The sequence below is a fragment of the Plecotus auritus genome, assembly GCF_963455305.1.
Source record: "Plecotus auritus genome assembly, chromosome: 6".
NCBI classification, from domain to species: domain Eukaryota; kingdom Metazoa; phylum Chordata; class Mammalia; order Chiroptera; family Vespertilionidae; genus Plecotus; species Plecotus auritus.
In genome coordinates this window covers 59715044-59730174 of record NC_137773.1, presented here as the reverse complement: position 1 = coordinate 59730174, position 15131 = coordinate 59715044, and the positions used below count along the sequence as shown (strand labels likewise).

At 40.5% G+C, this 15131-nt stretch overlaps 1 protein-coding gene across 4 annotated transcripts in view; it reads left to right on the top strand.

Annotated features, from left to right (window-relative positions):
- SH3D19 (SH3 domain containing 19) overlaps positions 1–15131 on the top strand; it is a 186015-nt gene that overhangs the window by 76840 nt on the left and 94044 nt on the right. For all 4 annotated transcript variants that reach the window (XM_080676150.1, XM_080676149.1, XM_080676151.1 and 1 more), the window contains exon 2: positions 2230–2269. In XM_080676150.1, coding sequence (XP_080532276.1) covers positions 2230–2269 — 40 coding nt within the window. The remainder of the gene's footprint in view (positions 1–2229; positions 2270–15131) is intronic.

Sequence of the window (15131 nt, the reverse complement as noted above, 5' to 3'; positions counted from 1 at the left end):
TGAATAATGGTTAATTTATGTGGGATTTAGGAGTAATAGGTTACAAACACTGTGTATGCATTTTTACATATAAATGTAACACATATAGCACAGTGAATTTGAGAGGAAATGTTTAAAATGTGCTTCAACAGATTATCAACTTATTTTCTTGGACTTGAATTATTAGCTCCACAGAGAAGTACTGTGGGGATGCATTTTTGTATTTACTTAGTTCAGAAAATATAAAATGTCTGTAAATTTTCCTGTTTTCAACCAAGAATGAAGGAGAGCTACGAGCATGTGCTTCCTGAGTGGCCGCATTCCAGCTGTGCAGACTGGTCATAGCACATCTGCCAATCAGAACAGGCCCTTCAGGGAAGCCCTCAGATGCTGAGTCTTGTTTACAGGCATTGTGACTCTGTTTCTCCCCTCCTCTTGTGTGCTGTACCACTAGGAAGATTTGGGAGGGTGGGGGAGTTTGGGATTGCATGCCTGAGTAAACTAGGAAACTAGGATCACAGCCACAACAAATGGTATTACGGGCAGATTTTGAGCTCATCATTAGCCACAGGTAAGAGATGTTGCTTTGTTATCTGAGGATTGCTGATCTGCACCCAGTTTCTAGCTTTACTTTGAGACATTATATTTTACTTTCGTTAGCAAAACTAGCAGGCTAACAGCTGAAGAGGAATGATTGAAAATATGGTTAAAATGTGTGTTGTATTTCTGTGACTAAATTTTTAGTATTCAACAGTGAAAAAGCCTGGTATTTTTATTTAAGGGCAGGGTAAAACCAAGTTAAATTAAAACAAAAGTTTTAAAAGCGTCCGTGACACTAAGTCACTGTGTAGAGAAATTGGAGCCAGAAGCATATTAACAGTATGCATTTGGGAGAGCATTATATCTAAACAAACATGTTTTATTGCGAGTCTTCCTCCTTGTTAGTCTTTCAGACAACAGTGTTTTCCTGTGTACTGACTCTTTGGTTTAGAAAACATTTCTTAATTATCATGAAACATTCAGAAAGAATTGATGTATACATTTAACTATGTAAATCTGATTCCTCTTCTTCCATAATTCTCTCCAGAAGTTTTGCAGTACGTTCTCATTAACTTTATGCTGCTCCACCAGCAATAAAATTAAGGGGAACAAAAGAATTCCTGTCTGCTCTTTGTTTTAGGGTTAAATTTTATTATGTTAATAATAATTTAGAAGATACTTTAGAAAACTATATTTTAACAACATTGCGTAGGATTTTATTGTGGCTTACACTTTACTTTCTGTTGTTAGTTTTCCCTTAACACTGATCTTATTTATTTTTGAGCATGTACTGAAAAAAAAGTTATTCGGAGTAGAAAAAGACAACCTGTGGGTTTTGTGGTTCTTTCTCATATATAATAGTCTTACAGATGATTGATAACATTTTACAGCATCCTAAAGAGGCACTTTTTGAAAACTTTAAGCAGTCAGCTTTTGTCTGTTACCCTCAAGGAGGGTTTCTCAACCTTAGCATAGTTGACATTTTGATGAGATGATTCTTTGTTGTAGGGTGCATTGTAGGAAGTTTAGCAGCATCCCTGGTCTGTACCGGCTAGATGCTAGCTGTGACAATAAAAAAAAATGTCTCCAGACATTGCCAAATGTTCTCTGGGGGATGGGCTGTGAAATCACCCCTCGTTAAAAACCACTGCCCTAAAGCACATTAGACTTAATTATCTTTCAAACATTGAAATCCAACTTGCTCTGGGTGATAGAGAGTTAAGGATGAGGTTGTACTGGTCTTAGTGTATTTGCAGATGTTGCTGTAGCTGACTGCTGATTTTTTCCCCTCCTCATTCTGTTAGAAGTTTTTGCCAACCATGATTCATGGAATGATTTTTTGGAGCTGAGTAATTTGTGGTTTTTCAATTTCCTTACTTTCTTTCCTTAGCTAAATTTGTTTTGGTTTTTAGCAAAGTGTTTAAAACAGCAAAGATCTTTGAAATGAAATAATACACGAAATGATATATTTTCAAAGTAGACAGTTTTAAACAACCATGAAAACGGTATATGCTTGTCTTTCTCTGTGTCCTTTCTACCTCTTCTGTCAGACAAACCCTCTTAACTCTGATGAAGAGCCTTACACAGAAGAAGACACAGCAACCCTTGAGCAGTTCTTATGAAATATAATGGTATGGGAGCTGGTATTTAAGAACTTTTCCAGGGTTTCTAAAGAGCATTTTGGCATGTAATCATCTTCTTACTTTACAGATCGCAACGAACGAAATAAACCAGAGCATCGTTCTTCAAGGTATGAACTTAAAATATTTAATAATTCTGCATAAAGCTTCTCATTTGAAAAATATTGTTTGGAAACAATGCATGTATCCCTTTTAGAGTTACTGTATATTTGAATTTTCTATGGCATTAAAGATGCTTTACAGGGAAATTTCTCTAAACAAAATCTATACTAATAAAAGGGTAATGTGCAAATTGGTCAGGATGCCCTCACAGTAATGACCGAACAGCAGGCTGCGTGGGGTGACCAGGCCAGCAGAGGGGGCCGTTGGGGGCGACCAGGCCAGCGGGGGCGGGGGGCGGGGGGCAGTTGGGCGCGACCAGGCTGATGGGGGACAGTTGAGGTGACCAGGATGGCGGTGGGGGAGGCAGTTAGGGGCGATCAGGCCAGCAGGCAGAGGTGGTTAGGGGCAATCAGGCTGGCAGGGGGGACAGTTAGGGGCGATCAGACAGGCAGGTGAGCAGTTAGGAGCCAGTGGTCCCAGATTGTGAGAGGGATCCTGGATTGGAGAGGGTGCAGTCTGGGCTGAGGGGACCGCCCCCCCCCCCCGTACACGAATTTTGTGCACCGGGCCTCCAGTCTATAATAATAAAAGCATAATATGCTAATTAGACTGGATATCCTTCTAGATGAAGCCGGGGTTGTGAGGGATGCCCAGGTCCCAGGTGCCTGCCGGTGGCTGGAGGGAAGCCCGGGTCCCAGGTGCCAGAGGGAAGCCAGTGCCAGCGGGAAGCCAGTGCCAGCAGCCAGGGGAAGGAAAGCATACTCTTGCACGAATTTCATGCATCGAGCCTCTAGTATTTTAATAAAAAAATTTTTCTTTATTGATTAAGGTATTATATATGTGTCCTTACCCCCCCTCATGGTCCCCCAATCCCTCTCCTCACTCATGCCTCACCCCCCTTGGTGTCTTTGTCCATTGTTTATGATTATATGCATGCATACAAGTCCTTTGGTTGATCTCTCTCCCATGCCCCTCCCCTCCCCTGCCTTTCCTCTGAGGTTTCATGGTCTGATCAATGCTTCTCTGTCTCTGGATCTGTTTTTGTTCATCAGTTTATGTTGTTCATTATATTCCACAAATGAGTGAGACCATGGGATATTTATCTTTCTCTGACTGACTTATTTCGCTTAGCATAATGCTCTCCAGGTCCATCCATGCTGTCGCAAATAGTAGGAGTTCCTTTTTACAGCAGCGTAATATTCCATTGTGTAGGTGTACCACAGGTTTTTAATTCACTTAGCTGCTTATGGGCACTTAGGCTATTTCCAAATCTTAGCTATTGTAAATTGTGCTGCTATGAACATAAGGGTGCATATATCCTTTCTGGTTAGTGTTTCTAGTTTCTTGGGATATATTCCTAGATGTGGGATCACCAGGTCAAAGGGGAGTTCCATTTTTAGTTTTTTGAGGAAACTCCATACTGTTCTCCACAGTGGCTGCACCAGTCTGTATTCCCACCAGCAGTGCACGAGGGTTTCTTTTTCTCCGCATCCTCGCCAGCACTTGTCGTTTGTTGATTTTTTGATGATAGCCATTCTGACAGGTGTGAGATGGTACCTCATTGTTGTTTTGATTTTCATCTCTTGGATGATTAGTGAGTTTGAGCATGTTTTCATGTGTCTCTGGGCCTTCCTTATGTCCTCTTTCAAAAAGTGTCAATTTAGGTCCGTTGCCCATTTTTCGATTGGGTTGTTTATCTTCCTTTTGTTAAGTTGTATGAGTTCCCTGTAAATGTTGGAGATTAAACCCTTATTGGAGATAACATTGGCAAATATGTTTTCCCATGCAGTGGGCTTTCTTGTTGTTTTATTGATAGTTTCTTTTGCTGTGCAAAAGCTTTTTATTTTGATGTAGTCCCATTTGTTTATTTTCTCTTTAGTTTCCATTGCCCTAAGAGCTGTATCAGTGAAGATATTGCTTTGGCATATGTCTGAGATTTTGCTGCCTTTGGATTCCTCTAAGATTTTTATGGTTTCCTGTCTTACATTTAAGTCTTTTGTCCATTTTGAGTTTATTTTTGGGTATGGTGTAAGTTGGTGGTCTAGTTTCATTTTTTTGCATGTATCTGACCAATTTTCCCAACACCATTTATTGAAGAGACTGTCTTGACTCCATTGTATGTTCATGCCTCCTTTGTCGAATATTAATTGAGCATAGTGGTTTGAGTCGATTTCTGGGTTCTCTATTCTATTCCATTGGTCTATATGTCTGTTCTTGTGCCAGTGCCAGGCAGTTTTGAGAACAGTGCCTTTGTAATACAGTTTGATATCTGGTATTGAGACCCCTCCTACTTTATTCTTCTTTCTCAGGATTGCTGCAGCTATTTGGGGCCTTTTTTTATTCTAGATGAATTTTTGGAGAGTTTGTTCTAGGTCTGTGAAATATGCCGTTGGTATTTTAATGGGGAGTGCATTGAATCTGTAGATTGCTTTGGGTGGGTAGTGTAGACATTTTAATGATGTTGATTCTACCAATCCATGAGCACGGTATGTTCTTCCATCTGTTTATATCTTCCGCTATCTCTTTTTTTCAGTGTCCTGTAGTTTTCTGAGTACAGGTTTAATAAAATTATTTAACTACTTATAAGACACTAGAGGCCTGGTGCATGAAATTTGTGCACTTGGGGGAGGGTTCTTCAGCCCAGCCTGTGCCCCCTCGCAATCCAGGAGCCCTCAGGGGATGTCCGAATGCTGGCTTAGGCAGTAGGAAGCAGGCCTAGGCAGTAGGAAGCATTCGGCCTTAGGCAGTAGGAAGCATTCGGACATCCTTAGCGTTGCCATGGAGGCGGGAGAAGCTCTCACCACCGCTGCTGTGCTCGCCAGCTGTGAGCCCAGCTTCTAGCTGAGTGGCACTCCTCCTATGGTAGCGCCCTGACCTCTGGTGGTCAGTGCGTGTCATAGTAACCAGTCATTCTGCCATCGGGATGGAATCGGCTCTCCGACATCCCCCAAGGTGTCCCACATTGTAAGCGGGCACAGGCCAGGCCGAGGGACCCCACCAGTACACAATCAGAGCCAGGGAGGGATGCGGGAGGTTAGCCAGCGAAGGAGGGACCACGGGACGGCTCCAGGGCTCTCCAGCCCATCTCACTCAGTCCCAATCGGCCAGACCCCAGCAGTAAGCTAACCTACTGGTTGGAGTGTCTGCCTCCTGGTGGTCAGAGCATGTTATAGCGACTGGTCAACCCAGTCGACTGTCTGCTCTCTGGTGGTCAGTGCACGTCATAGCGAGCAGTTGAGTGGCCTTAGCATATCATTTGCATATTAAGCTTTGATTGGTTGAATGGATGACCGGACACTTAGTATATTAGGCTTTTATTATATAGGACTAGAGGCCCGGTGCACGAAATTCGTGCACAGGTGTGTGTGTCCCTCAGCCCAGCCTGCACCCTCTCCAATCTGGGACCCCTCAAGGGATGTCTGACTGCCCGTTTAGGCCCAATCTGGGTAGGATCGGGCCTAAACGGGCAGTCGGACATACCTCTCACAATCCAGGACTGCTGGCTCCCAATTGCTTGCTTGCCTGCCTTCCTGATTGCCCCTAACCGCTTCTGCCTGCCAGCCTGATCACCCCCTAACCACTCCCCTGGCAGCCTGATTGATGCCTAACTGCTCCCCTGCCAGCCTGTTTGCCCCTAACTGCCCTCCCCTGCAGGCCTGGTCACCCCTAACTGCCCTCCCCTGCAGGCCTGGTCACCCCTAACTGCCTTCCCCTGCAGGCCTGGTCCCCCCCCCCCAACTGCCCTTCCCTGCAGGCCTGGGTCCCCCCCAACTGCCCTTCCCTGCAGGCCCGGTCGCACCCAACTTCCCTCCTCTGCTGGCCTGGTCACCCCTAACTGCCCTCCCCTGCAGGCTTGATCGCCCCCAACTGCCCTCCCTTGCAGGCTTGGTCCCTCCCAACTGCCTTATCCTGCTGGCCTGATCGCCCACAACTGCCATCCCTTGCAGACCTGGTCCCTCCCATCTGTCCTCCCCTTCTGGCCATCTTGTGGCAGCCATCTTTGACCACATGGGAGCAGCCATCTTGTGTGTTGGAGTGACAGTCAATTTGCATATTACTCTTTTATTAGATAGGATTTTATTTTGAGAATTCCTATCAGTGACAGGTAAATCCTTACAAAAAAGTATTTTATCTCTATTTCCTTCCTTTCATGGTTTATTTTCCTCCCCTTTAACTGGTGTTTTTCTAAGTGTGTATAGCTTTTTTTTTTTTTTCTAATTATAAACTAACATGGATCATTGTAGAAATTTAAAAAAATATTTTTAAAAACTTTGAAAAACAAAACAGTCTGCCTTTTATCAGCTCAAGGTGGCTGGCTACTGCCAAAAATTTGATGTAATTTCTTCTAGATTTTTTTATTAGTATATATGTATTCTAACTGAATTCTTTAAGTTCTTATTAGATAGTTTCAAATGGCTTATATCACTTAAGCCTCTTAATCACTCTGTGACAGTGTGTTTTACAAGATCTTCATTGGCCTTAAAGAGTATTTTTTTTTAATATTTGCCAAACCTACAGGTAGAAAATTGTTTAACTTCCACTCCTCGGCAAGAATTTGATTTTTTAAAAACCCGTTCTGTAAAGGATTATAATTTTTCTAATATTATTTTCTCCTTTTTCCACATTCTATAACTTTATCTTTGCATTTTATATTGTGGGAACTGACAAAATGATGATCATTCATTCATTCATTGGGTTGATTGGCTCGATAAACCAAACCCGGATGCTTTTGCAAGGTATCAAATCCTAGAATGCATTTATCTCAATGGATAAAAATACAAAATCCATGAAACCGCCATTAGTTAGAATAGCAGTACATTTTGCAGGAATTGTCACTAAAAAATAAGTTAGTAAGACCTAATCTGGGGATAAAATATAGCTGAATATTTGAAGTATAAGGCTGATATTTTTCAGGTATAATTCACATACATTAAAATTCACTCTTTTTGGTGTATGATTCTATGAGTTTTGGCAAATATACAGTTATGTGACCACTACTACAATCAGAAAAGTTTGTGCGATTGATATTTTTAATACTTAAAAAAATAGTAATAGGGAAAAAAAGACAATGTAAGAAAGAGAACTTTGACAGCATACTTAACTGTAAGTAACATAAAGTTGGAAGGGTAAAAAAATACTTCAGATTATATAATCAGGATCCTTAAGACCTTTGACATATTGAAGGTTTGACTGAATAAAGCAACATGAGTTTTAATTGGAACAAATGTAAATCCTTACTTACACTTAGGTCTGAAAGAAAAATTGAACATGAAAATGGGAAATATGAAAAGAATATATTTGAAAAGTCTTAAGCATTTAATACTACACAAACACATCATGAGTCGAAATTTTTGTTATTGCCTCCATTTTCCCCAAAATGTCAGCATTGATTTAATTACATTGAAAGAATTATAGTGTCCAATATTTCAAAAATGTCATAGCTTTTGATGTTGTATTCACTTCTGGGTCCACAAGCCCTCGAAAAATCAAAGTGTTCAGTAGTTGATATCACTTGGGGAGCTTAAAAAACACACAGAGAGTCCCATGCTCCCAGATATTCTCATTCAATAAGCATTGAGTGAGTAGATCCTGGGAATCTATATATGAAAGAAGTTCCCTAGTGATTCTGATGTATAATCAGGTTGGGAACCCCTGGAATAGAAAATAGCAGCTGAGTTGGGACAGGCAATATGAAAGAAAAGAGTAGGGTGAAGATCAAAGCTTAGTTACAGGAGACTATATAAGGAATCAGGTGAATTTAGCCTAAGTGTGGAAGTTTTGGGAGGTGTATGAGATAGAAATAACTGGCCTCAAACATTTAGAGGGCTGGCATGTAGAAGAGACTAGCAAAATTATTCCTCATAAATGCTATATTCCCCACGAAGAGGAAATGGGGACTCTTGGGGGGAATGGCTGATTCCAGGTCTGGGGAAAGGGCAAGTACAAGTGAGTCTAGACTTCTGATGTGCAGAAAGATAGAAAATGCTCAACTAATGGTCAAGAAGGCCAGGAGGCAGCTTCAGGAGGCTCCCACTGACCAATTCTGGGATAATTTGAGTATCAAAAATGTCTCAGTGACAATGGATTCTAACACATTGGCTTTTTTTTTAATTCATGTAGAAAAAAATCATAGAATCAGCAAGTCATAATTTTATAATTTTCAATGTAATAGTTGATTCAGACAAGAATCATCAGAGGCTCCTAAAACTTGGGCAAAAAGTTGTTGGAGGAATAGATATTCACACTGTCTTAAAATATGTTATTTCATTTTTAATAATTAGAGAAGAAATATACTTTTCCAATAAAAATATCTGGTGATCACATTTTTTATCAAGTGGTCAACTTATATATCATCATTAGTATGTGCTTCCAGATAATGCATCAGCAGTACATGTAGCTAGCACTTGTATAGTTGTAGTCCTGGCAAAAAAGAAAAATAATGTCATGAAATATACAAAAAGGCTGGGAAAATATTCAAGATTAAAAACAGACTGAATTTCTTTTTAATCTGGAATTTTAAAATCCAGATTTAAAACAAAACACTTTGGGGAATAATTACGAAAATGTTAATGTGAATTTCATTTTAGATAATGGTTTTGGGGGTTTTTTGAGAGTCCGTTTATTAAAGCTGGGACAGTGAAACAAGGAAGGGCTTAGGATAGAAAAAGCAACAGGAGAGAGACTAGACAGGGCTGCTTTGGCTTGCTAGACACGTTATGGGAAAGAAGTGAGCCTGGGCGAGGCTGATGTCAGCTCACTGGAGAATCAGAAAAGGGGGCCAGGTTCAGGGGGTTAGCCCAGAGGAGACTCCTCTGCCCATTGCTTCCCTGGTTGCAAGTTTCCTGGGGACCCTTAGAGTTTAGGAAATGCATGCTTGTTGGAGAAGACAAGGAAGAAGGGAAAGGTGTGGGCATGTGCCTGGGGGGGAGAGCACCCCAATAGTAGTTTATTAATATTACCTTTTTAGATGTATAATAGGGATGCTGTTATGTGGTAGAATGTTCTTATTTTTAGGAAATATATGCTGAAGTGTTAGGTATGATGTAGTCTTATGTTTGCAACATACTCTCAGATGATTCATGACAACAAAAACACACAGCAAGAGGTAAAACAGAGCAAATATGGGAAAATATCAATAATTGGTGATTAGATGAAAAGTATATGTGTGTTAATTGTACTGTTCCTTCAACTTTTCTGTAGACTTAAAATTTACAAAATAAAAAGTAGCAGTGGAGGGAACTGTTTTGTGTGTTCCATGAAGTCCCAGAGGGCAGGATGTGAATCTGTGGGTGGAACGTTGGGGGTGTGGATGGCTTTTGTGACATAGCTGGCCACAGATGGAATGGACCACATGTGAGGAAACACTGTCAAGGAAAAGGTAGACTAGAAAAGGTTCACACATGGCTGCAGCCCTGTGTACAATCAATAGCCAATAAATATTTGCTGAGAGGCCCTAATCCAGGCTCAGGATGCAAGAGAAAACAAGAAAAGTCTCCAACTTTATGAGCATGGAGCACCCATTGTTTTGGACTTACACTCTCAATCTCAGAGCATGTTTACTCTAAGGTCAATCAAATCTTCATAGTTCTACTTCAGCAGTGTTTTGGTACTCTTGAGGGTATTCAGAAAATATTTTATTTGTTAATTTCTGATTTATACTGTTAGATTTTCAAGGATTATGCTATTAGTCTTAGTAACCCTAGCTTACTTAATATAGTGCCTGGTCTGCAATAAGCCCCTGTTAAATAAATGTTTGTTGAATAAATGCCAAATGTAGTTCCAAGAGAGAAAGGGAAATGCCAATATTTTCCCCTTGCAAATTGGGAAGAACTTGATCCTCAAAAGGTTGCCCATGACTATTATTGAATGTTTGTTACAGCAACATCAAGAAGTAATGTCCTGCCCGGCTGGTGTGGCTCAATGATTGAGCGGTGACCTATGAACCAGAAGGTCACAGTTCGATTCCCGGTCAGGACACATGCCTGGGGTTGCGGGCTCGATACCCAGTAGGGGGTGTGCAGGAGGCAACTTATCAATGATTCTGTCTCATCATTGATGTTTCTATCTTTCTCTCCCTCTCCCTTCTTCTCTGAAATCAATAAAAATATTTTTTTTTTAAAAAAAAAGGAGAAATGGGCCCTGGCCATTGTGCCTCAGATGGGTGGGCATTGTCCATACATGCCCAGGTTTGGGGCTCTATCCCTGGTAGGGGGTAAGCAGGAGACAGCCATTGAAACAGAAAGGCCATTGTTTTCTGTTTGGGTGTCTACTGAGATTGGCAGTGATCTGTTCTTCTCTTGCCATCCTCAGCTGAGCAGGGCTACCCCGCCAGGCCAGCAATGCATCAAGCAGATTAATACCTGCTGCATCAACAGAGCAGAAAGAAGATATAAACAAAAAGTCATTTAATTTTCGTATGTTTGTTGGTTCTCTTCAGGCCACTTGGCAGCAAGAATGATAGGCTCAGGGCCCAGCAAGGATAAGAAAAATGCATTTCTTTTTTCTTTCTTTTTTCATAAGACCAAACACTCCTATAGCTTTTGACAGTGAGAGATCAATAAATCTGGGACGTCTGCCTGTTCTTTCATTTTGGTGCTGAAATAAGAAGGAAAGTATAACTCTTACCAAGTTAAAGAAAAAGTTTTATGAGGTATTGCCCAATGCTAAGACCCCAAGCTAAAAAACAATGCTTAGCATTTTTTATAAGTCTTACAGGGTGCTTTTTCTTCTGATGCTGGCATTTTTAAATTTTGCTTGTTGCTGATTGACCAATGTGCAAGTCAGAAATATCTGAATTCTTCTTGTCTTTTTCTTATTTGTTTAAACACATCATTTCCAAAATTGATGTCCCATGGAACATTTTTCTGTAGGATATTAATATGCAAGAAATAAACATGCATAAAAATGTTTGTGAAATGGTGAGTTAAAACAAAATTGGAGATATTTATTTACTCTGATTCCACTAAGAGTCTTTGATATACTAAAGTACATTATAATGAGAGATTTACTATACAGAATTTAAACTTTTTTGTTTAAATTTGTTAACTTCCTTTCCCAGACACAGCTATTAACAACATCTTGAAAAATGTACTATGAAATGGCAGTTTGGTAAACTAATCCAGAGGGAAGTAAGAGCTAAAGATAATAGAGAAAGTTAAGCCCTGTGGCAATTGGTGGCAAAAATGGAAAATTAGGAGCTTTTTTTTTTTTTTTTTTACCACTTCACTAACTCTGAATAATAGATCCCAATGACTTATGCGGGCTGCAAAACCAGCTATTTTGCTTAAAAGTTTTACCTACTACAAGGAAATAATTTACAGCAGTGACAAAAAAAAAGGCAGCAAAACAGAGAATTCCAAATCTGTTTCTCAAAAATTATCATTTGATTCTTAGTCTTCTAAAGTCTTCTTAAAACCACCTGTTGCCCTGACCAGTTTGGCTCAGTGGATAGAGCGTCGACCTTCGGACTCAAGGGTCCCGGGTTCGATTCCGGTCAAGGGCATGTACCTTGGTTGCGGGCACGTCCCCAGTAGGGGGTGTGCAGGAGGCAGCTGATCGATGTTTCTCTCTCATCGATGTTTCTAACTCTCTATCCCTCTCCCTTCCTCTCTGTAAAAAATCAATAAAATATATATTTAAAAAAAACAAAAAACAAAAAAACAAAACCACCTGTTATAAAATCCCCTTTGATACCTAAAATTCAATGAAATTTTAATGAAAATCACAAAAAAGATTTTTGAACTCATTACAGCGATTCTAAAATTCATAAGGAAGAACAAGAATAACCAAGGTATTTTTTAAGATCAGGAGAAGGAGGAGGACTTGCAAGTAATTAAGACAGTGTTTTGTCAGCAAACAGAGAAACAAGTCAATGGAACAAAACAGAGTCCACAACAGACACAGATGGACACGTGTAATTACGTATTATATGCTAGATGGAATTGGCATTACAGATCACTGTGGAAAGTGGTCATGTCAGTTTATGGTGCAGAAACAATTGATTACCCATATTTATAAAAATTCAGATGCAGTTTATTTTATTGTATCATGTGAGGTAGAATCTAAAGACTTGAAATTATAAAAGTAAAGCTGAAACATTTTGAAGAAATATCTTTATGACTTTGAAGTTGGGAAAGAGTTCTTAAGGCTCAACAAGTACAAACCACAAAGAAAAATATTTGCCCATGTGAAAAAAATCTAAAACCTATATACATGAAGACATCAAAAGCATGAGAGAAGACAAGTCATGACTGTACAATAAATGCTCAGAGGTGCAAAATTAGTGTCCAGCCTTAAAAAATACACATTAGAAAGGAAAAGACAAGTAACTCAGTAAGACAGGGGCAGGGAACTTATAAAATATGAAACCTAAGTAGCCAGCTAATTACTTGAAAAGATTCTATACCTTGCTACTATTCAGAAGATGTGTAGTAACATGATAACGAGATACCATTTCGCTTCCATCCAGTTGGCACAGAAATCTCAACGACCAAAAAGTCTGCATGAGAATAATTTGATATGTCATTCTTAGAGAGTAATTGAGCAATATCTGGTAAAGCTGAAAATGCCGGTACCATACAACCCAGGAGGTATTATATACCCTAGAGAAATACTTTCACATGTGCCAAAGTAACCTTGTATAAGAATGCTGAGAATAAAGAAATCAATAAAGAAATTTAAAAAAAAAAAAAAGAATGCTGAGAATAGCACTGTTTGGATTAAGCTAACTACAAGTAAACATGACAACATGGATAAATATCAGAAGCATAATTGTGTATGATAAAAAGCAAGTTGCAGAAAGGTAGGTAAGTATGATATCATTTATATTAAGCAGAGGTCAGCCAATAGGCCAAATCTGGCCTGCCACCTGTCTTTGTACATAAAGTTTTATAAGATCTCTGCCATGCCCATTTGTGTGCATATTGTCTGTCTGCTTTCACAACACACCTTCTGAGTTGACTAGCGCTAAAATAGAAACCATAATGCCCTTAAAGTTGAATGTATTTACTATCTGACCCTTTATAGAAAAACCTTGTGAACTCCAGATTCCAAAAATAAATTGCAGACGCTTTATCATAGGTGAAATAAACAATATGATGTTTATTGCATATTTTATGGTTACATATATATTATGTACATATATTTTTATTATGTATATGTATAATTTTTTATTAATCTTCATCTGAGGGTATTTTTTCCATTGATTTTTAGAGAGAATGGAAGTGGGGGGAGAGAAACATCAATCAGTTGCCTCCTGTATGTGCCACAACCAGGATGGGGTCAAACCTGCAACCCAGTTACTTACCCTTGACCGGGAATTGAACCTGCAACACTTCAGTTCATTGGGCCGATGCTCAAACCACTGAGAAACACCAGCCAGGGCTATAATATAATTTTTTTAGAAAAGTATAAAATGAATTTAGGATATTGATTACCAAAGGAATGAGTCAGTGGAGAGTCCACAGGGAGCTTAAAGTGTATCTAAACTGATTTATTTCTTAAGCTAAGTAATGGGCTTTGTAATATTATCTATACTTTTTTAAAAACCCTGAAAATTTTCATAATTAATTAAAAAGGCCTTCAAGAAGACCCTGAATCATAAATAAAGAAGCTTTTATAGGACATGGGAATAAAATTTAGTGAAATTCTTTGATTATTTTTGAAAGAGAAAAGAAAAAGTAGGAAGTCGAGAGAGGATCCAAGATGGCGGCGTAGGTAAATGCCTAAACTGCTGCCTCGTACAACAATTTCAAAACTACAACTAAAAGATACAACGTCTATCACCCAGAACCATGGGAAAGCTGGCTGAGTGGAAGTTCTACAACTAGAAGGAAAGAGCAAACAGCATTGAGGGGTGCACAAGCGCTGAAAAGCTGAGGTACGGAGGCGCGCGAATTGGGCTAGCGACGGGCGACTGGGAGCACTGCTTTTTTCAACCCGAAGGGAGACAAGCTCCCAATTACTCCGAACTCCAGTTTCTGGGGAGACACGGGGGACCCAAACTCCTACGGGGAGAAGCTGGACTGTCTGCCGTGGGGTTGGAAAGTGAGGGAGGCTTGCTTGCAGGGCTGTGCGCAGGAATAATTGTTTATTGTGCTGGGGCACAGGAGGTGGGGACGTGGTCTGAGAAGCAGAGCCGGCTAACTGGCAGCCATCACTGTTTGCCACACCCTAGCCTAGTCACACCCTGAGACCCCGCCCCACACAATCTACAAACCCACCCAAGCTCCAAGCAGCGGCTTTAGCATATGAATGACCTGCCCTATTGCAGCTTAACCTAGCAAACTTGCAGCCCGGGTCAGACAGCTCCAAAACCTCCAAACCCTAAGCAAAGAGGAGAAAACTGTAGTTCTCGCTGTAGCGCCTGCTGGGTAGCCTCAAACAGTAGCTGACATGCACCCCATTGGAGATCCAGAAGCCAGTGTACCTAGTGGTCAGTGTGAGACACCAGATTTCAACTCCTCACATCCATAAGTGACACATTCAAGAGGCAGGCTCAGTGAGCACCAAAGCCCCACTGAAACAAGTCCTGCACCATAAGCGTGTCTCCAACGCAGCAGTTCTTCCATTATAGACACAGCGGGTCCTCACAGCCAATTGGCCTGGAGGTCAATTCCTCCCAGTGTACCAACAGCAATCAAGGCTTAACTACACCAAGACTTGCACTCAGCCCACAAAGGGGTGTACCAAAGGCGTCCACCTCAGGTGATTGGGGAGGCTGAGCTACTGGCCCCTATAGGTCTCCTACCACACAAAGCCACTCCATCAACACAAGGAAGCAGCAAAATGCGGAGACAAAGAAACATGTCACGAATGAAAGAAATGGAGGAAAGCAAACTACTGGACGACATAGAGTTCAGAACCACATTT